This window comes from Triplophysa dalaica, chromosome 20 (assembly GCF_015846415.1).
Source record: "Triplophysa dalaica isolate WHDGS20190420 chromosome 20, ASM1584641v1, whole genome shotgun sequence".
Lineage (NCBI taxonomy): Eukaryota > Metazoa > Chordata > Actinopteri > Cypriniformes > Nemacheilidae > Triplophysa > Triplophysa dalaica.
In genome coordinates, this window is record NC_079561.1 from 4,314,432 (window position 1) to 4,335,054 (window position 20,623).

Here is a 20,623-nt window from a genome sequence, read left to right on the forward strand (position 1 = left end):
AAAATACAAAATTATTGATTTTTCTTTTATGCCAAAAATCATTAGCATATTATATAAAGATCATGTTTCATGAAGATAGTTTGTAAATTTCCTATCCTAAATATATAAAAACTTTACTTTTGTGATTGGATGGCCTGCTACAGTGCCTCTGAGTAACAACTTTAAAGGCCATTTTCTGAATAATTAGATTTTTTCACACTCTCAGATTCCAGAGTTTGAAACGGTATCTCTGACATTTATTGTCATATCGTAACATCCCATACATCGATAGAAAGCTTTATTTTTCAGCTTTCAGATTATTTAAAAACCTCAATTACAAGAAATTGACCCATAAGACTGGCTTTGATGTCCAGGGTCACATATTAAAAAGAGGAAATATTGTGAGATGAGAAATCAATCGAAAGTGAACATTTTGTAATGGACTTTTTTTTGTCCTTGCTATAAATACGAAGTTTTACTTTTTGAGAGCGTTCGGAGCAATTACCTGTAGTTGTATACCTTCAGAATCAGTACACACATCCCAGGTGAGCGTTCAGGGATTTGTATGACGTCAACATCTCGCGATGTTTCACGGGGAGGGGCGTGTCGGATTCCAAGAGAGGAGAGTGAGCGAGCGAGAGAGAGAGTGGGAAAGAGGGGCGCTGTGGTAAGTTTGTAAACATTCTTCTTCTGTCAAAAGTCTGGAATCGATGGTTGCCTGCGTATAAAACAATGTTCAGTTGTTATTTATATCCGATAAAAAGGTTTGTGTGGTCGAGAGTTACTTTTATGAGGCGACTGGTAGGCTGTCAGACGGGCAATGGGCTACGAGCGAAGTCTGCGCTGAGAGGGAAGACAGTGTTGCTCGTTTAGATTTAACTTGACAAGCGAGGGCTGAAATTTAAGGAAGAGTGTCATGACGCCGTCATGAAATTCTAGCTCTTCGTGAATTCTTTACCATACGACTTGTTATCAATAAATACGTTTTTGTGACGTAAACTAGTATATCAGACATCACAGACGTAGTTTATTTGTTTCAAAGTACTCTGTGCATACTTTTTTTCTAACGGGGGAGTATGAGCGGCCTGTAAATTGGAAGTCCGTGAATTCCATTTTTGAGTGGGATTTCCGTCCACCAATGATGCGCGACTAATAATTATGATTGACGCGTATTGTAGCGAAACAGTCGATATATATTTTTGACCGACGTGGATACAACCAATCACCGTAAAGCCAGGGCGGGCACATGCGGGAAAAGGCTGGTTTTAAAGTTGGCATGTTCGGAAGACATTAAGTTAGCATCGGTTTGCTAAATAGTTAGCACTGTTTATTTTCTGCGAGGGAACTAACAATGTGAAGATTTTTTGTGTATTGCGGCAGTTAAACACACTAATGGTTCAATTGCACAGTAAAGTGTCAGGAAAGTAACTTATATTGTAGCCAAAACCTGGGAATTCTGCTTATTGAGTTCCTTCAAAAGTTGTACTTTTTTCTTACGTTAACGTTACTTGTAGACACACATTCGTGTTCAGGAACTGAAAGATAAATTGGGATTATAAAGATAAGATCCTCATATTTGTGTCTGAATTACAGTATACTGCTGAGTTTTTAAGTAATTTCTGTAATTAAAGTTTGATGGGGCAGAAGTTTCGATAAATGTTTTGCCAACACAATTGAAAGATCATATCTCAACACAAAAAACAGCCACGTATAATTTGTTTGTTGTCAAATAATATAGGCACCTGTTGAACAATATGTCCTGTTATCCCATGAAAATAATAGAACAAAAAGTGTGTTTCACAACATTGCACATAACGTGTCTGTTGTAAAAAGACACTCCCTAAAACATCTTAAAACAATAAACATTCATGTCATCTGCGCGTGTGAATGTCTCATTTCGCTCCGTGTAAACACCATCAGATTTGAGGTCCTGTAATTGTAGATATAGGTCGTCTTGACATGGCATTTGTTGAATTCCACTAATGTTACTCTTCGGAATTATTGGATGTCCCCATATAATACATCATCCTTTCACTCGACATATTTACATGTGCACTAGTGAGCGTTTTCACAGCTGTTACAGTAATTGCTTTACAGTGACTTGACTAATGAGAGCTTGCAGTGTTACTTATTGCTTTCACCTCTGCTATAAGGCATCTGGAGCTTACAGCTCTACAACCGCAGTGTTGTTTAATGTGTTCAATTCACGTTTACAGGAAGAGACATAGCGTACCAGTTTGAGGTCTTTCACGTGTTGAAAAAAGCATGCAACGTCATTTGTTAAACTGTGCTCAATGATTAAAAGTCAGAACTGTGAATAGAGAATTAAGTCGTTTGTCCTGGCAACGGCTGTATAGGATAGTGTTATTGACGGCATGTGAGGATGGTTGACCAGATGCAGCAATAGAGTACAGCAGCAAAGCAAATAACAGACTGTTCGGCACACCTGTCCTTTTCGGAAATTATGTAATATTTGGACTGCTTAAAAAAGGTGTGTCTGTCCTGTACTGAAGGTGCTCTCAAAGATCTGGGGAGTAATAGAGTGGTATGGTCTGGTGAAGGAAATAATGGCATAATATGTGACCCTGGACAACAAAACCAGTTTTATGGGTCAATTTTTCAAAATTGAGATTTTGACATAATCTGAAAGATGAATAAATACGATGTATATTGAGTTGTTAGAATAGGACGAGATCTGGCTGAGATACAACCGTTTAAAACAGTGCAAAAATATCTAAATATTGAAAAAAATTGCCTTTGAAGTTGTTAATCTGGGACACTGTGGCAGGCCATCCACTCACATATAGTTTTTATATATTTAAGGTAGGAAATTTACAAAATATCTTAATGGAACATGATTTTTACTTAATATCCTAATTATTTTTGAAATAAAAGAAAAATAATTTTGTCTTTTTCTAAAAATGTTCCCGTGCTACTTGAGACTTTTTGAAATGTATTTACATGACATCATTAACATGTTCTAATGTTTAGAAAAGCAACAGAATTCGCCAAAGTTGAGTTCAGTGTCCATCTGAACTTGATTAGAAGCCCTTTCAGACTATGTTACAATGCGTATAATATACTGTATATACACACGAGGCATTGTCTGTTATAATACAACCGGATCCAATTTTTTACTGTATGCAGGTGTGGAGATTTTGTGTCAGGTTTTCTTCCTTGGCTTGTGTCTATCATTGTTATAGCGGAGGAACAAAATGAAATAAAAGAAAAGTCTCTTTCACCGAGCGGACTTCAGGACCACATTGTTTATAGCGGAATACAAGCCCAGGGGACTGCATTGGGCTGCATTGTGTATTTCCTCACCATGGATTTAGCACCGGGCACACTGCAGTCATGCAGACATAGATATAGAGTTTCATTTGTTCCATTTTCCGAAGCTCAGGTTCACGAAGGTTACTTAAATCCGAATCGGCCGTAGTACACACCCTGCACCCTAGATCGCTTGTCCCCAACATGTTCGGGACACAGAACTTTTGGCCTTTACCTGCGGGTTACCAAACACCCTCCAGAGCCATTCGTTCCATTCTTCCCTGCCCCCCTTTCTGCCACTCTGTCTATATACACGGGGTCTTCCTTACACTCTGGATTCTAGATTCCTCATTCTTGGCTCCAGCTGGAGCTATTAATACAGTTTGTTTAGTCAGTTTCCTAGCATACAGCATCAAACAGTGTACGTCTGAGGCTGATTATAGCTGGCCTTCGCCGCACCGTCCACCTGCTGAGTAGGAGAAATCCAAGTTAACAGCAGGATGTCGCCTTTTCTGACCAATACGACCCAATTGATCCGGGGGAATCGGGCTGAGATGCCGAATCCATGTATTGCACAGGCATCGTACATACGTAAAAAAAGTGAATTAAATCCTATTTAAATTCTTAATATTCAGTACTCATGGATCACTCTAGTATAAAATGGTGTTGTGTGGTATTTTACTGATTATATTTTTTTGCTTTTGCACAGAATTACTTTCCCAACATTTGTATGCTGCTGTGGATAAAAGCATCTGATAAATGATAAGATGCAAATAGAAATGGAAAATTCATGGAAATTAATTGGCCAAAAGGTGTGAGACGCCTGTTTTAACAGGTCAACCAAAGCAGAGGCACATTTACTCCAGACTTTAGGATGCTTCTCTGATTTAAATTTTTCGAACTATTAAAAAATAACAGGAAGCATTTTTCTATTATACCAGACTAATCCATCCTGAATAATCCATCATGGCTATATTTTAATTTTGGGTGGTCAGTGTTATCTAGCACACGTTGAGGCAGTTGGGCCAACCTCGGCTGTTTTATTGTTTATTTTCTAGTGTGCTGGGAAATTCTGTGAGGACACATGTGTGAGTCTTTCTAAGACGCTAGGACTCCACCGAGGGTATAATGAGCCGGTGCTGCTACTCATTTGTTTAAGGTCTCTTTGCATTTCTCTAACCAAACTGACTGTGTACATTGCAGCCAATCTGAGAGCTTTGGCACCAAGCTGTTGGCCTGCATGTTGAGCGTGTGAGGTCTGCAAGGAATCAAACTGCTTAGCTTGTACGTCACTTTGATCTCAGCCATGAGGGAAGGGACTTTCAGGGGCAAACAAGATGCAGTTATTTTCTTCATGGAAAACAGGGCAGGAACCTTGGCAGGGGCCACTAATTTCAGCTCATAACCGCGCACACGGGACACATAAACACAATTGACATTCGGAGCTACAGACATTAGGGTTTAATGCAGAGACTACATCGACATCTTGAGAGTGGCCCTTGTTTACAGTAAAACTTTCTGTATGTTGTATAGAATTGAAAAGTCTTAGCCTGTCAGGTTTTCATTTTAAAAGTATTTTGGATGATAAAGCCAAGCATCATTCATATAAATCCCTGCAGTGAAGATAAAGAAAGAAGTGTGGTTTGTTTTAATGGGTAGAGTGGTAATTGTGTTACTCATCACACGTCATCGCGAGCTGGTGGGGAGAGATAACAATGTTATGCTCTCAACTCCTCTTCATTTATATTTAATGAACATGTTACTTTTTCCAAAATTCCAGACTAGTGAAGTTAATGTAAATTTGTTCTGTGGTGGGCACAGGTGAAAAAACGTTAAAAAAAATATAGTTCACCCAAAAATGATTGTGTCATGTCATTCATAGCCTGTATATGTGGATTACAAAAGAAGATATTTTGAGAAATGTCTCAGGGACCATACAATGGAAGTCATCTTTCTAAAATATCCTCTTTTGGCATCTGCAGAAGAAAGAAAGTCAAACAGATTTAGAATAACATGTGGGTGAGTAAATAATGAATAATTTGTTTTATTTTTAGGTGAACTATCCCTTTAATCTGCACAGCCAAACTAATAAAAGATCACTTTTAAATATGACATATGTATGAAAGATATTACGTTTCTGAAAATCTGTGCTATTGCACTAGCGTTCTTTTGTCTCAAATGTTCTTGCAAAAGGGACTGCTATGGGCTTATGTTCAATTATATAAAATGATTCGCAATCGCATTTAATCTTTCTGTGGTAGAGTAAGAAGCTGCTCACCTAGGATGAGTTCTTGTGTTCTGTCTGCAGGATTTTTTTTAACAATTCTTCATGTGTAAATGTGAGGGATGTCTTTGGCTATTGCATTGTGTGAGTGCCAGTATATTTAAGGATGTCGTGTTAATAAAGCTTCTGTTTATGTGCTGGTTGTCGTCTGCTGCCTGTGGACTAACAAAAGCTGAAAAGCATAAAGGTGCTACTTTATGCTTAAATAACCCTGGTGGTAGAAAAAATCCCCAGTTCTTGAAGGTCAGAGGGCGTGATTACTTGTGTCCATTTTTAAACGCATTTCTTTTTCATAAATCACAATTTTATTTTTAATGTATCGTTTTGAATTGCATTACGACTGTAGAATACATCAAAATGACAGCCCAGTTAAAATTGATTTGGGTAAACTTTACTTGAAAAAACTTAACATTTTTACTTCATAACTTTATTATCATTTTGATAATTGGTGCATGCAAATAAATTGATTAAATATCTTCCTCATGTTGATTTACATCGAATAAACAGTATGGAAAACACACAAAAACATTGGGTTTCCATGTTTTCATAAGCCATCCTAATATCCTTTTGTTTGATCTGTATCTGAGTAGTGTTGTGCATGTGTTTGTTTGTGTGGACGATCCTGGCAGTTCGTCTGGAATAACTTTAGTGCTCCAGCTAATCGGAAAAGAGGGAGTGTCTATAACAAGCCGATGCTCACGCATGCCATTCCTCCGGATCAGTGTGTCTCATTCCCGAAACGTCTGTCCAGAACTACTATTATTACTCTGTGCATTCTTCTCTTACTCTCATTACGTTCTTGACGTGCCCCGTTGCGTACCATCATGACGAACTCGATAAATCTTATCCCACCGTTCCTGGCGTCTAGCAAAAAACATCACAATAGTACCAAACCTTTTGATGTTGGTGTGGAGGGCTTGAGTTCCTGTGAAAAGTGATGAGCGTCTGGTAGTGTAGGATGCTGATATTTGAGCTTGAGAATCAGGTGGAGGAGTTCAAAGAGTTACTGGAGGACCGGAGTCAGACAGAGGTGTAGAGTAGCACAGTAGCTGTTGGAGAAGAGCTTTGGAGATTGTGTCAAGAGGACTACAATGAAAAATAGAGGAGGGGCCGGAAAGAGGGATTGCTTTGCTTTGAGCAAATCCTGAATGGCCGCTCGTCTGTGAACTGCACGTCATTGGTGCCCCGAACTGGCCCCTAGTGTGAAGGAAGTAGCACCAGGGAAACTTGTAGTTGCTGTGCTAACATGGGTGTTTTTTCAGATTATTTTTAAACACCCATCTCTTCCTGCGCTGAGTGGGGATACTACCAGTCAGCCTCTCTGTGTCTTGTCTCGCTTAAAACGTTAAAAATGTTCTCGTGTTCTCTTTCACAGTTACACTGCAAAGTCTTTGCAAAGATGGGGGACGAAAAACCTTTTGTGTGCAACGCTTCTGGCTGTGGGCAGGTAAGTTTACTTTCTGTTTGTCTTGGGTTTCAGGTATGGGTGTGCTTCGGTTCAGAGGGCATTCTCCTCTGGTTATTGAAGAGGGCGGGCTTGTTCGTCCGTACAGTGGCAACCCGTCTGTCGGGTTGTGTGAAGTGAGGCACACTAGCTGCCTGCAGGCCACTTGTGCACCACTCTGTAAACGTGTTGTTTTTGTCACCGCAGGCTAAAGCTACACTGATGGGGATGATAGTGCAGTTGTGAAACTGCGCTAACGTCTCCTCCACACTCTGACTCACAGACTCAGCCAATGAGTAATCGCGATTCAGTTATCGCCTTAACTTGTCCTGTTTGAGTCAAAGTCCATGCAGATGCTATGATCGATGTTGTTAACAGTTACGTAAGATGTGCAGGTGAAGTAGGTCAAGAGTAGGCTATAAAAATCCTAATCTGTATTGTATTTGGTTCAATAGTTTTCATTCCTAAAACATAAAATATTTTGAATTCAGTTTTTTTGTTGTTGCTTAAAACAAGAAAAACTGTTCTTTAATATGGGAAGAAAGTTGACTTTAATTCACGATATACTCATGAACATATTTTCTAGTGCACCGTTATCTGATGTTTCTCAAATATATTTTACACATGATTGCAAATGTTTCGTTTTGCCCAGACCTGAATCAGAATTCCTCGTTGTCTACGTAAATGTGATTTGCTTAAGTCGGGTTTGCTAAAGTATGTATCTGTAATTTTATCGTTCATAATTGAGGTTAAGGATGTAATTACACTTTTGAGCACTTTTTCATTTTTGATGCCTCATTTGATGAACTCAAATCTTTTATTTATGCTGTACTGATCCTGATTGATATTTTAAATCTTTCAGCTGGTTGAAGAAAATTTTGGCTTGGAAAAATCAATTTATATTGAAAGAGGTACCCAAGGCATATCCAGTAGCCATGTGACAAACAAAAGTTTTAAAGCACCGTAAGCTACATCCATTGACTCCACATAAGGGTTAAAAGAGTTTGATTGAGATCAGGTTATGCACATCTGTCAGGAGTGAGGCTTCACCGTAGTAAAGGTATTGTTCTTTTGTTGTCGAGCAGGTGCTGTTTGCATCACGTTCAGGTCCATAGGGGTTTGAGATTGTTTTGCCTCATCCCAGTGCACTGAATTTTCACGTGACTGCACTGTTTTGTCGAGCCATTACTGAAAAATGACACGCCGGAGGAAAGCGAGATCTGAGGTTATTGATGCTGGTGCTTGTTAAAGCAGGGTAAATGAATACCTTTCAGTGTACTTCGATTGTAAGGTCTTTAAATCTGATATCATGGACCAATTTCCTCTGTATTGTAGCTCATTTCTAACACAAAGAAAATATAATTTTCCAAAGTTTTTAAACCTAACAAATAGGACTTGACTCAATATTGGTGTGGCAATACATATTTATATTGCAGATGATTTTATGAAAAGCAATTGCACCCCCATGACCCTGCTTGAGCTACAAAAAGGCCAAAAAGGTAAATCAAATCAAATCAAAGTATTAAAGTCTACTACGTGCGCCAAAGCAGTCAATCTGCTATGCAAGTTATTAAGTTTGCAATGAAGCACTGTTGCCATAGACATTGTAAATTATTGAAGTCTAAAGAGACGAGTCTTTAAGCCATGCAGTTGTTGTACTAAAAATAAGCCTCCGACACTTGACTGTGTTTCCACTTTGCGCTGTCATGGCCGAACTGTAACTGTGACATGGAGCCAGAAATAGGCTGAAGTAGACTGGGAAGAGTCCAGCCCAATGAGAAAAAAAACACAGTTTGAGTCATGAAATCCACTGCGAAATAGGAAAAACTAAAGCTTTAAAACCATGCATCTGCTTCAGATAATAGTTCATTTCCTCATTCGCTAGGTTTTATACATTTTTATGTGGTGTATGTTTTATCAAATTACAGTAATTGACACTGTATGTCGAATCAGACATTTAGGGGAAAAATAATAAGTGGGGACATTTGATGTGTGTTTTTGCAAAAATGTCTTTAACACTACATTCCTAAATATCAATGATTTATGTGAGGTGCATGGTTTTACCACAGCTGTTTCATTTCAAAGGTAAATATTAAAGCAGAATGCCTGTTAAAAGAGGTGCCTGTTATAAATGCTAATGCAGTGCATCTTTGAAGTTTGGCTCAGGTTTCGGTGCTAAACTGCAAAAACTCCCTCAAAACATTAGTTTTATTCTTCCTTGCACAGCACATTCAAATGTAGCATCATGAAAGCCCATTTGACAATACGTTTGTGTTTATGATGCAGCAAATGCGGAAGTGCAGTACTTATCGTATAATGCTTCATCAGCATTTCTACATTAAGCCGCTTAGATACGCAGGTTCACTGGAAGTTTGTTTGTGCGTTTTAAGGCCATAAAAGGGCACAAGGGTCCGTTGTGAAACAGATAACTGTCTCTACTGTATGTTTTTGTCATGTGCAAAGGGCTGGTGATGTATAGCTACATTCTGCAATGAAGACCGTGAGCAGTGCAGAGGTTCAATGAAAGCCGATAGTTCATTATGAACGTCTCTCTGGCCTACATACTCCCAAAGACAAATCTTGTGAATACCACTCCCTCTTTTTCCTTTGGAAATGTTTCTGCCCTGAGGTATTGGAATGCATGGCTCTCTACTTCTGGTCAGATTTGTCTGGTAATCCATCTGTTTGTCTGTCTCTTTTGTAGAGGTTTACTAATGAGGACCACCTGGCTGTTCACAAACACAAACATGAAATGACGCTCAAATTCGGACCCCCCAGGACCGACTCCGTCATCATCGCAGGTAGTGCTACCCAGACCATATCATGTAGTGTATTTTATTGATTTTTTTCACGAATAAACCAAGGGTCATGCCACCAATGTTGATTACCATGGAACATCATTTGGAACATCATTCTATAACCAAAACAATTTTTTTCAAGTAGATAAAATGGCAGAACAGCATTAAACGTTAAACCGTGTAATTTGCTTTTTATTTGGTGCTCGGGGGATGAAATAAGAAACTCTGAATCAGCTAAAAATAATTTTTTTTCTGTATCCCTGTTTTTGTGATGGTAATGGAAACCTGGAATGCTATTTCAATGGCTCTGACCAAACAGACACAGAGATTTAACAAAGTAATTTGATATCATTACTTTATATCTACAAAGTGCTTGTAAACCCGTCATTTCAATGGGAACATTTTTAAACGTGCTGTTTTTGTCACATTAAACCCATGGGAAGAAAACAGAAATGTTATAACATAATGAACAACCACAAACTCTCCCAAAGTCATCACTGCAAATCGCAAACAGATTTCAGGTCGGCTTATAACGCCAGCACGCGCACCCGCTTCGCCGTGCGTCTGAGTTTGAGTTGTCCTTGAGGCCGTCTTACATGAGGAAACAATGAGATCTCTCTGTTTCTCGCTCTCTACCCCAGACCAGACGCCGACTCCCACCCGTTTCCTGAAAAACTGTGAAGAGGTTGGCCTGTTCAATGAGCTGGGCAGCTCGTTTGAGCAGGAGTTCCCCAAGGCCCACGAAGACGAAGACAAGAGGGCCAGGAACCCGGTGAGCTGTGGGACTGGGTGGAGGGTTTCGGACATTCGGCCCGACATGCTTCAGGCATGAGAATCTCATGCAACATGCTGCCAGAACTCAGATTTACAAACTGTGGAGTTCTTCATCTGCTCTCATGTATAATGTTGCTTCGTTTCTCCCTCTCTCTAAATATTTCTCAATCTTTCTATGCAGTTGCCTGCTCCTCATTCAGGAGCGCTGGACATGAGCTTGCAGACGCCCTCAGATGTCAAAGTGAAAGAGGAGGACCCTGTGGAGGTGGACTCGTCTCCGCCTAGCAGCCCTGACTCAATGTCAAGCATGTCGGATAGCAGCAGAGAGCCCATGGGAAGAGGAAAGGTAGGTGGAACGTGCAAAAAACAAATGCAACCTGTGCATGTATGATGTGTATGAACAGTATGTCGTTATATGCTTTTATTCAAATGTATTTGAATAATTTATTTTTTAATGTTTAAAGGGTACAACCATTTGAGGGTTGAAATAAATTATAACAAATCCAATATATAAACATTAAATATATTTTAAAAAGGAAAACATTTTTACAAAAGTTTTAAATAACACATTTTTAGTAAGAAAATCTTTTGTTATTATTATTTATATTTAAATTTTATAATTTTTTATTTTCTAATTGATAAAAGTAACATCACAGTAATGTTAGTAGCATGCACGAAGCCAACACTGCTAGAAACTAAGCTGGCACAGATTTGGCATTCAAGTGGCCATTAAATGGTAGGAGACTGTCATTATACATTACACCCAACTGTGTGTTTGGCAATGCCTTAACAAGATGTGTTGAGTCATTAAACAAACAATTATCACTGCATGACGTCTAGTTTGGACTGAACTGTGGATGCAGCAAGTGTATTGCTTTTCAGTTTGTTCTTAGCAGTCTCATAATTTTTACAGGGTTCACCCCCGAAACCTGCCTTCAGCTCAGCTCCCACCCCCGCCATTGTGCGTCCAGGTTCCCTCCCCCTGCACCTGGGCTACGACGGCCTACATCCCACCATGCCCTCCCCTACCTCCGTGATCACACATACCCCACCGTCCAATCGTACGCTGGGGTAAGAGAACATGCAATAAGAAGCGGTGGCTCGAGCCAGTCTGAAATGGAATATTTTTTTCTCTGTAACTCTCCGTTTGATTCACCATGTTGTTTTATGTAGGGGGTAGAACGTTTAGGAAACTAGTCAGTTATCTTATTAATGTTGTTGTGCTTGTTATTCTCAGAAAGCTTGGTGAGACTGTAAACAAGATGAACATAGGTCTTGGCTTCATTTGCATTGCTTTTGGGGTAATTGCAGATGTATTTCTGGAAATGTCTCCTTTAGGTCTCCCACTGGGCTGTACCCAATGATGATGCTTCCTAATGGTCAGACTGTTCCTGTTCTTCCAGGACCTATGCAGATGCCTTCTGTGATATCTGTATGTTTAACCTATGCTGTTTCTAGACTTTTGCATTTGACATTAATAGGTTTTTTCAGAAAAGGTATTTTTCATCATACGTATCCCGAGCATATTCATAATCTACACGGGTGCATTTGTAAACGATAACAAAACTCTCAAAAATTGCCGTTATTATGACCCCCCCAAAATCCAAGAATGCTCTGTTTGCATGAGATCTTAAAATCAATTTGTTTGACTTCAATGTTGGCTTCAAAATATAAACCGATACTTGCACTCATTAAATACCCCACCAGAATGGCTTTAAAGGTGTTTACATTGTCATGTTTAAACATGAATGTGTACTTAAATAGTTTATGACTTTACCTGATAAAAAATCTGTGGAGTCATTCATAATAAACTGGTCAAGTCAGTCATGTTTTATATTTCTCTGTGTGGTTTAGCTGGCAAGGCCTCTTTGTATGGTGCCCAACATTCCAGGAATCCCCGGCCCACCACTAGGAGGCAGCAGCAGCGGCTCGTCTTCACCATCTGGATATAACCTTCACAATGAGGCCAAGATGGTGAGTGGAAATCTTTTCACCTCCATACAGACTGGACAGTTCATATGCTTGAATGCTTGAAAAGACAAGAACTCTAGCCTTTTTTACATTGCTCCCGCATGGGTGATAGTTTTCACAACAAATACACAGTTGCTTAAACATAACAGCTCTCTTGTCAGGCTGTCAAGTCATGGGACATTTTTAAGACGTCAAATGCTGAAGCTGACAAGTTGATTTTCTTTCAATTATGTGGTTCTATCTTTTACTGCTTGATGTGTTTTGACACAGTTCAGTTTCTGAACGTTTTGGATTGGAATTGAGAGTTGTGGTTTTAACAGCTGGGTTATAATGTGCTAGAATACCATCTTGTGCTACATCAACACAGTTGCCCAACTGCAATAAATAACAAGCTGCATCGCGGACTATGGCATACATGGCCTTCTCCTTTCTATTTCAGAATTCTGACTTACTGATGTTAATACTTCCTTGTATTAATTATGTATATTTATAATCAATCACAAGTTATTTTTCATGCTTCGCCATCGTAAATTTGATATTTCCATTGAGGTCATTGCCCTCACTTTAAAAGATACATAATAATAATAATAACTTTATTTTATATAGGGCCTTTAAAAGTAGCGTCTCAAAGTGCTTTACATAAGTAAAAATAGAGGGACAAAAATTCAACATATACTAGAAATTAATAACAACAAGATAAAAACAATCAGATAAAGACAAAAAGAGAAACAAGCAATTTCACTAAACAAATTATACAATGTAAATATAAATAAAAACAAGGCACTCGCAAATTTCATATAAAAGCTACCCTAAAAAGGTAAGTTTAAGCATTTCTTATCTCAGAGGGGAGAGAATTCCATAGCTTTGGGGCCAGATAGGAAAAAGCCCTATCACCCATAGATTTTAAGCAAGTTGCCGGGACCATGAAAAGACCAGCTCCAGTAGAACGGATGTTAAGTGCTGGTGTGTAGGGTACTAAAAGATCTGTCAAATATTGTGGAGCCAATGCGTTTTATTAATGTGGTGCCAAATCATTTATATGAGATTAGATTGTTTTTTGGAGGATCTATTTACAGAAATGTAATATAATATACATAAATATGTGTTCAGAGGTGTATAAAGACCTCACATAATGAAGTGTTATGTCTTAATTACCTTTGGATGAACTTTTTCTATCTACATACACCGCGGGTCCCCTTTCATGGAATTTACCATGTGGTTTCTACAGTAGCCCTAAATGTACAAACTGCTCTACAGAGCGGATTTTGTATACAAGTTATCTCCTTCGGCAAAGAAGCGAAAACGTGACGACATCTTAGTTTTGCGGCCATAGTTCTTCATAAGGGAGGGGTGGAGTGAGCCATTGGTTGCAATTCGCAACCTCAAATCTAGATGCTGCTAAATGTCATACACTGGACCCTTAAAATGTAAAAAACAAGGTATCTTAGCAGACAGCATCTTTTGGATCGGGGTGCTTACTAGGGATACCGATCGAGGTGGCTTAAGAACAGAGCTGATAAGTTTGTTTTTATTTACAGAGGCTGAAGGCAGCATTATCTCAGCAGATGCCTCATGGTTGTGTTGGCGTAGCGATGGGTTCCAGTGCAATGGCGCCTCAGAGGATGGAGCAAAGCCAGCTGCTGGTCCAGCATCCTGATGCCCCATCCCCAGCCCAGCCACAGGTACATTATATACAGATGCTAGACAGTGTGAACAATGTGAACAATGAGTATTAAGCCACAAAGGACTCTTGTCAATTCTTTGTTCTGCAGAACACAAAAGATTTGGAAGAATGGTAAGCGAACAACGGCGGTACCCATTGACGTGCATCGGGTTTTGTCTATACATTTGAAGTGAAAGGGTACCGCCATTGTTTGGTTACCAACACTCTTCAAAATATCATCTTTTGTGTTCTGCAGTAGAAAGAAAGTTGTACAAGTTTCAACTGACATGAGGGTGAGTAAATGATGACAGAATTTTCATTATTGGTTGAACTATCACTTTAAGCAGCCTTTTCACTTTGCTTTGGCATTAAGCACTCAATGTCTATGTTCAGGTGTCGCCCGCTCAGCCCACCGGTGGCCGCAGACGGAGGACGTTGGATGACGACCCCGATGAGAGGAGGCAGCGCTTCCTTGAGCGGAACCGGGCGGCGGCTTCCCGTTGCAGACAGAAGCGTAAAGTGTGGGTCAACTCTCTAGAGAAGAAAGCTGAGGAGCTGACTTCCTTCAATGTCTCACTGTCGGTTAGTGTGATCTTAAGATCTCACATAGCAGCGAATGAGAAGTGTTATGTCCACTATACAGTGTTTGACAGCTGTGTTGTTACTGCTATGTTTCACTTTTTAATTTCACTTTTTTTTACTTTTTGGCATCAAGAACGAGGTGTCTCATTTACGAAACGAAGTTGCTCATCTCAAGCAGCTGCTTTTAGCCCATAAAGACTGCCCGGTCACCACCCTGCAGAAGAAAACCGCCTACTTGGGTGAGTGAAACTGTAAGTGATCTTATGCTGTGTTAACTCGCCCTGCTGTCACTAACCTTCATTTCTTCATGTCCTTCAGGAGAGGAGCATATTAAAGAAACGTCTGAGCCCACGGGCTCCCCGGCGCAGGTCATTCAGCACAGTTCTTTGGCTCCAAGCCCCAATGGCTTGAGCTCCCGCGCAGCAGCCGAGGCTGTGGCCATGTCCGTGCTGGCAGGGATGGGCAACCAACGGGGGGAGAGTGGCGGGCCGTCGCACGTCATCATGACCACACAGTCCCACTCTTCCAGTAGATGATGAGGGCATCTAACAGTCTGCCTGGGACTCTCTGCATCCCGGGAGAGGGGCAGCTCAAAGCCTGGTTCTCTCTCATGTCATCTCTGGCCTAGGGCTGCATTCTGGGAATGAACTGGGACTGAGAGAGAGACAGATTGTTGTTCACTTTGCCATAGACTACGGGGGCCGGACTCCAAACCACGCTCACTTTTGCATCCTCTATAACCTTAAACTCTCTTCTCGGCTTTAATTCACTCGCGTTGTCCCTGACCTCTACTGGCTGTGAGACTGCAAAGCACTTCCTGTCATTAAAGGTTTCCTCGTGCTCATACACATGCCGCAATAAAGACGTCACTTGGCTTGTCATCATTTAGTGAGAGGATGCAACACACTGCACTGTGTACATGAACATCATTTCACACGCATTCAGTAAGGCAAACATGTTCTAATTGTAATATACTTTGGTTCTTTTGGTTTATCGTTCTTCAGATGACCCCCCCTCATCTGACTCTCGTTGAAATCGTACCTCATTTTTAAACTGTTATATGCGTTTATAATCGATGTGTGCATGATTGTGTGCTTCTCGTGTGGGTGTACAGTAATGTATGATGGAAAATAGCAGTACGAAGGACTGATACACTAAGTCTGCCTTGTTAGCATGCAACAATTTGCCATATGTTAACTGTATTGTATCGGCACATTGAATTCAGATTGGACTATAGATCCTGGTGTTTGTTTAGTCATGTTTTTGTTTTTGTACGACAGACTCAGAACCAGCAAAGAACAGACTAAAAAGGTCAAGAATTATAATTGTTTCTGGAGCTTTGCTTCCAGTCTGGAGAGAACAGGATAGAGAGTGTCAACTCCACAGCGTTGCGTCATTTCCTCTCCTTGTGATGATATTAAAATGTTTTAAGTTTGGGTCAAGTTGACAACAAATTATTGAGGTTCCTAAAGTAGTATTAGACTTAATTGCTCTGTCATTTTAGATAATCCTAGCTTTACGTGAGATAAACTCTTACCGAAAAATAACCTGGTGCGTCTGTGTTCACATGTACCCCCATTCAGCGTCCTTTTTACTATTCACCGAAAAATGAAAATTCTGTCTTTATTTACTTACCCTCGCGTTCTTCCAAAAATGTATAAATGTATTTGTTCTGATGAATTTAGAGAGAGATATTTGTAAGAATTCTTGTAACCAAACAGTTCTTGGCCACCATTGACTACCATAGTAGGAAAAATTACAACGGTAGTCAAGTGTCCCAGAACTGTGTGCTTACATTCTTCAAAATGTCTTCATTTGTGTTCAACAGAACAAAGAAATATATTTAAAAAAAAACTACTATGGTAGTCATGAGTGGCGATGCGCGTCATGGTTACAAGCATTCTTTCTCTGTGTGCATCAGAACAAAGGTAATTTACATAGATTTGAACCAACTCGAGGGTGAGTCTCAGTGAATTGTTCTTGTAAAGTTTTTATTGAGGAACTCTGTAACACTATTTATTTCTTTGATCATTTATCCACACAACCATAAAACTTTCAGCTCAGACTAAGACTGCCTTATGAATCACATCAGTGCCTCAAATGCTCTTTCTAGACAAATCTCACTGTGTATTTAATGCCTGTGTTATTGACTCAACTTGTTATCTGCCATTTAGGCATCAATGAGGAAATATATAGTTTTATATTTGTATCATCGGGTCTGGTGTTAAAAATAATGCCTGAGATAACACTGCCCTCATTCTTCTAAGCATTTTCTATACTGCCATCTAGATGTAATAAGGTGTTGTTGCGTTCACCTAGAAAGGCTACAGGGAACAAAGAGGATCCACTGTTGTATGAATGGCTTTACCTGTACTAAGATGTTTATCCGAACACATGGTCTTTTACGCAAGCAGACACTTTTAAATGTAAGGCATCATAAACAAGGGACTAAGATGTACTGTCGTCGCTCAATGTATGTTGACTTGAATTGTCTTGTTTCATAAATTTTATTTGCAGTGTGTAATACTGCATTAACGTGTTGTCAGTCCAAAATGTATAAAGGCCTGTCAAATGCACTAAAATGTTTTGGATTTAAATTTGTCTGTTCGGGATCTCAGTGATTTTCTGGTTCTCTTTCAAGCGTCATACGTCTGTCTGTTTAGTCTGTAAACATATCAAAGACTCCATAGATACCACTTGACAGATCATTTACAAAAAACTCCTAGTTTCAGTGTTAACCCTGGCTTTCATGGTTTATGTTATGTCCTGGCACTTGTAGTTTGTCAGCAGAACCATATATAGGATTGATGTTCTGAAATGAGCGCAAAAGAGAATTTTTAGCTTTCACTGGCACTTTGTCTAGATTTTTTCTTTGTTTTATGCTGCCAGAACTATAGAAAAGCCTCTTATAATAAATCTTTACCTTTTTGTGTTGTAATACAGAAAAGTAGAAATTCTTTTGTAGACTTTTCTTTTTCATTCTTTATATTGTTGTTTAACATTTGTACCTAAATAATTGTTTTACTTTTATTTTACAAAAATAACAAGAATGTTTCGACATTCCCCCCATCAAGTTGATCATATAACAGTTGTACTAGTAAATCTGTTTTCATGGACATAAAGGGTTGTCATCCCCAAAATAAAATGGTCATTTATTCACCCTCATGTTGTTCCAAACCTGTATTACTGACTAGAACTGAAAATAAGTTATTTTAAGAAATCTCGGTGGTTTTGTGTCCATACAATGGAAGTCAATGAGAGCCAATGTTGTTTGGTAACTAACATTCTTCAAAATATCTTTTTTTTTGCAGAATAAATCCTACAGGTTTGGAATGGGATGAGGGTGAATGATAAAAGACTTAAAATGTTTGGGTGAACCATCCCTTTATCGATCCACAACATAATTTAAGTCAAATTGCACAGATTCTTTATGATAGTAAGGCTGAAGAAAACAAAATAGGACGGTCTTATAGGCTAAAGAATAACATTAATGTGGAAAGTTCTTATGTGTTTGTATTTTATCAGAAATAACCTCACTCCACATTGGATTGATAGATTTTGGATTGTCCTTCTAATGTACATATGTGTATCATATATATTTACTATTTTTCATGCATGTTGAAGTGGAATACTCTGAACACAGTGATGCCGTTTGATTAAAGAAAGAAAAACAAAGCAAATGTTTGTGATCTTATTTAAGTAACAAAACGACTTAACATATGTGACCCTGGATCACAAAACCAGTCTTAAGTAGCACCAAAAATACAATGTATGGGTTCAAAATTATTGATTTTTCTTTTATGACCAAAATCATTAGAATATTAAGAAAAGATCATGTTTCATGAAGATATTTTGTAAATTTCCTACCTTAAATATATAAAAACCTGATTTTTGTGAGTCGATGGCCTGCTGCAGTGCCTTGGCCTAACAACTTCAAAGGCCATTTTCTCAATATTTCGATTTTTTCGCACGCTCAGATTCCAGATATTTAAGCGGTTGTGTCTCAGCCATTTATTGTCATATCGTAACAACCCATACATCCGTATAAAGCTTTATTTTTCAGCTTTCAGAAAATATCTCAATATCAAAAAATTGACCCATAAGACTGGTTTTGTTGTCCATGTTCACATATATCAGATGTTGAACTGTAACAGAGTAAAACTAAAGAATGAATTTAATTATTTTGCCAGTGTTTCATTGTTTTTAAAAAGTAAGTTTTCACTGTAACTCACAGAGGACTAGTATGATATTATAATATCACACGATATTAAACAGGGTGTAACTAATAAGATCCTTTTAATATGTAATACTTCATGTACAAATACTTCATACAATATTATTTGGTAGAGTACATATTGCTGTGAATAGTTTAAATTATAATATAATAACCTAAACATGTTGCTCAATAATAAAACAATTATATAATGTATATTTTACAAACAATAAACAAACAAATATCTTCCTGGAAAAAAGATGAAGGGTGGTTATCACACATTAACACGGTTGTGTTTTTGTCGTATCGCCGCTAGAGGGCGCATGAGTCTCGAGCCGAGGTGTGTTAGGGGGTGTCATTGATCACACGCAGGAGGTAAACGCGATCACGTGATCGCTCAGTGCCGTTGGTGAGTTTGCACAGCATGGCGGAAGGAGTAGTCGTCCGGATGGATCGTTACTCACCTTTTAATTTATGTCTTCTGTCTTGACGAGTGGATTTTGCTTTTAGAAACGTTTTTCATCCCACTTAAGACAACTTCAGCGTGTTCTCGCGGCGATGGCAGACCGCGGAGTGGATTTGGTTACGTTAGCCCTGCCGAAAGAGGTTAAAGAGCAGTTGGCGGAGTTGGAACTTGAGGTGTCTGAAGGTAAGAAAAGAGATGGAGTTTACACAACTTAACCGTCACAATGTTCGCCTTTTAGTCAAATCTTACGTCGCTGTTGCGTTGTTACGTGCGAGGTTACGCAGACGGGTGTTTTCTCTTTTGTGTTGGTGTTTAAAAGCTCTGCGAATATCAGTTCACAGAGAGCGTCTCAAAACCTATCTAGCAGCCTATCTAGACAGCATGTCTGGGCATAGAGGGGTCGTCGTGAACGCGCGCCGGATGCCTAAAATCGCATTCCTGAATGCGGTTTGATTTTGTTTCACGCGCCTTTGATGCCCAGACGTACTGTCTAGGTGGGCGACTCGCTATGTTTTGAACACAACCACTGTGTCCTTTGAAATGAGGGAAATTGTTGTTTTTCCTTCTCAGGGATGTTTTGAAAGACGTTGAAATTAACTCTAAAATGGGCGAATAAGAACTGTAAGAAGAATGGGTCTTGATAGCTGGTAACAAACGCTTGAGATGATCTCAGGAGATATAGACTATTGTTGGGCGATCAAGACATCAACGAAAAGATCCCTTGACAGTTCTGCTATAAACAGATCCATAATACAGACTGTCAATGATGTGGATTGAGGAACCCAAAGGGTGTTTTGAGCGTTTTTGTGTGCGAAGATTCTTGTCATCGTTGTCTTTGTTTTGCACTGGAGAGTCTTGTCATGGTTTGGACTGCACGTATTTCGTCGAGCTCTTCAGTCTTCAATGCGAGAAACAACTACACAATTAACCATGGTTTTGCTACAGTAGCAATGTTTAACCAAAGTAATACATAGTAACCACAAATGTATTATTGTCTATTGTACTATTGGGGTGTTCCCCACACTTAAACCAATGGTTACTGTACTTTGACTATAATAGTATACATCTTTTATAAGGAATTGTTCTGTTAAATTTATAGTTTACCCAAATTCTGTTATTGTTACTCAACCTGTTGTCATATCAAACCTATAAGACTTTCTGTCATCATTTACACACCTT

The 20,623-nt window shown here is 39.1% G+C and overlaps 2 protein-coding genes across 5 annotated transcripts in view; both read left to right on the forward strand.

The window, feature by feature from the left end:
• Positions 1-544: 544 nt before the first annotated feature.
• On the forward strand, positions 545-17,925 carry atf7a (activating transcription factor 7a). 4 transcript variants are annotated; one of them, XM_056732987.1, is made up of 12 exons: positions 545-646; positions 6,909-6,980; positions 9,682-9,778; positions 10,417-10,601; positions 10,731-10,895; positions 11,463-11,620; positions 11,888-11,981; positions 12,404-12,523; positions 14,059-14,202; positions 14,577-14,765; positions 14,899-15,004; positions 15,084-17,925. In XM_056732987.1, the coding sequence occupies exons 1-12, from the start codon at positions 545-547 to the stop codon at positions 15,299-15,301; spliced, it is 1,650 nt and encodes a 549-aa protein (XP_056588965.1). In that variant the 3' UTR covers positions 15,302-17,925. The 4 variants fall into 4 exon arrangements, with proteins under 4 accessions (XP_056588965.1, XP_056588966.1, XP_056588967.1 ...); XM_056732988.1 differs by having other exon boundaries at positions 10,417-10,547; XM_056732989.1 differs by lacking the exon at positions 545-646 and adding an exon at positions 9,441-9,559.
• Positions 17,926-19,330: 1,405 nt separating this feature from the next.
• dip2ba (disco-interacting protein 2 homolog Ba) overlaps positions 19,331-20,623 on the forward strand; it is a 38,866-nt gene continuing 37,573 nt past the window's right edge. Inside the window, exon 1 of the mRNA XM_056732773.1 lies at positions 19,331-19,627. Within this exon, the coding sequence (XP_056588751.1) occupies positions 19,537-19,627 (91 nt within the window). The 5' untranslated portion in view covers positions 19,331-19,536. The remainder of the gene's footprint in view (positions 19,628-20,623) is intronic.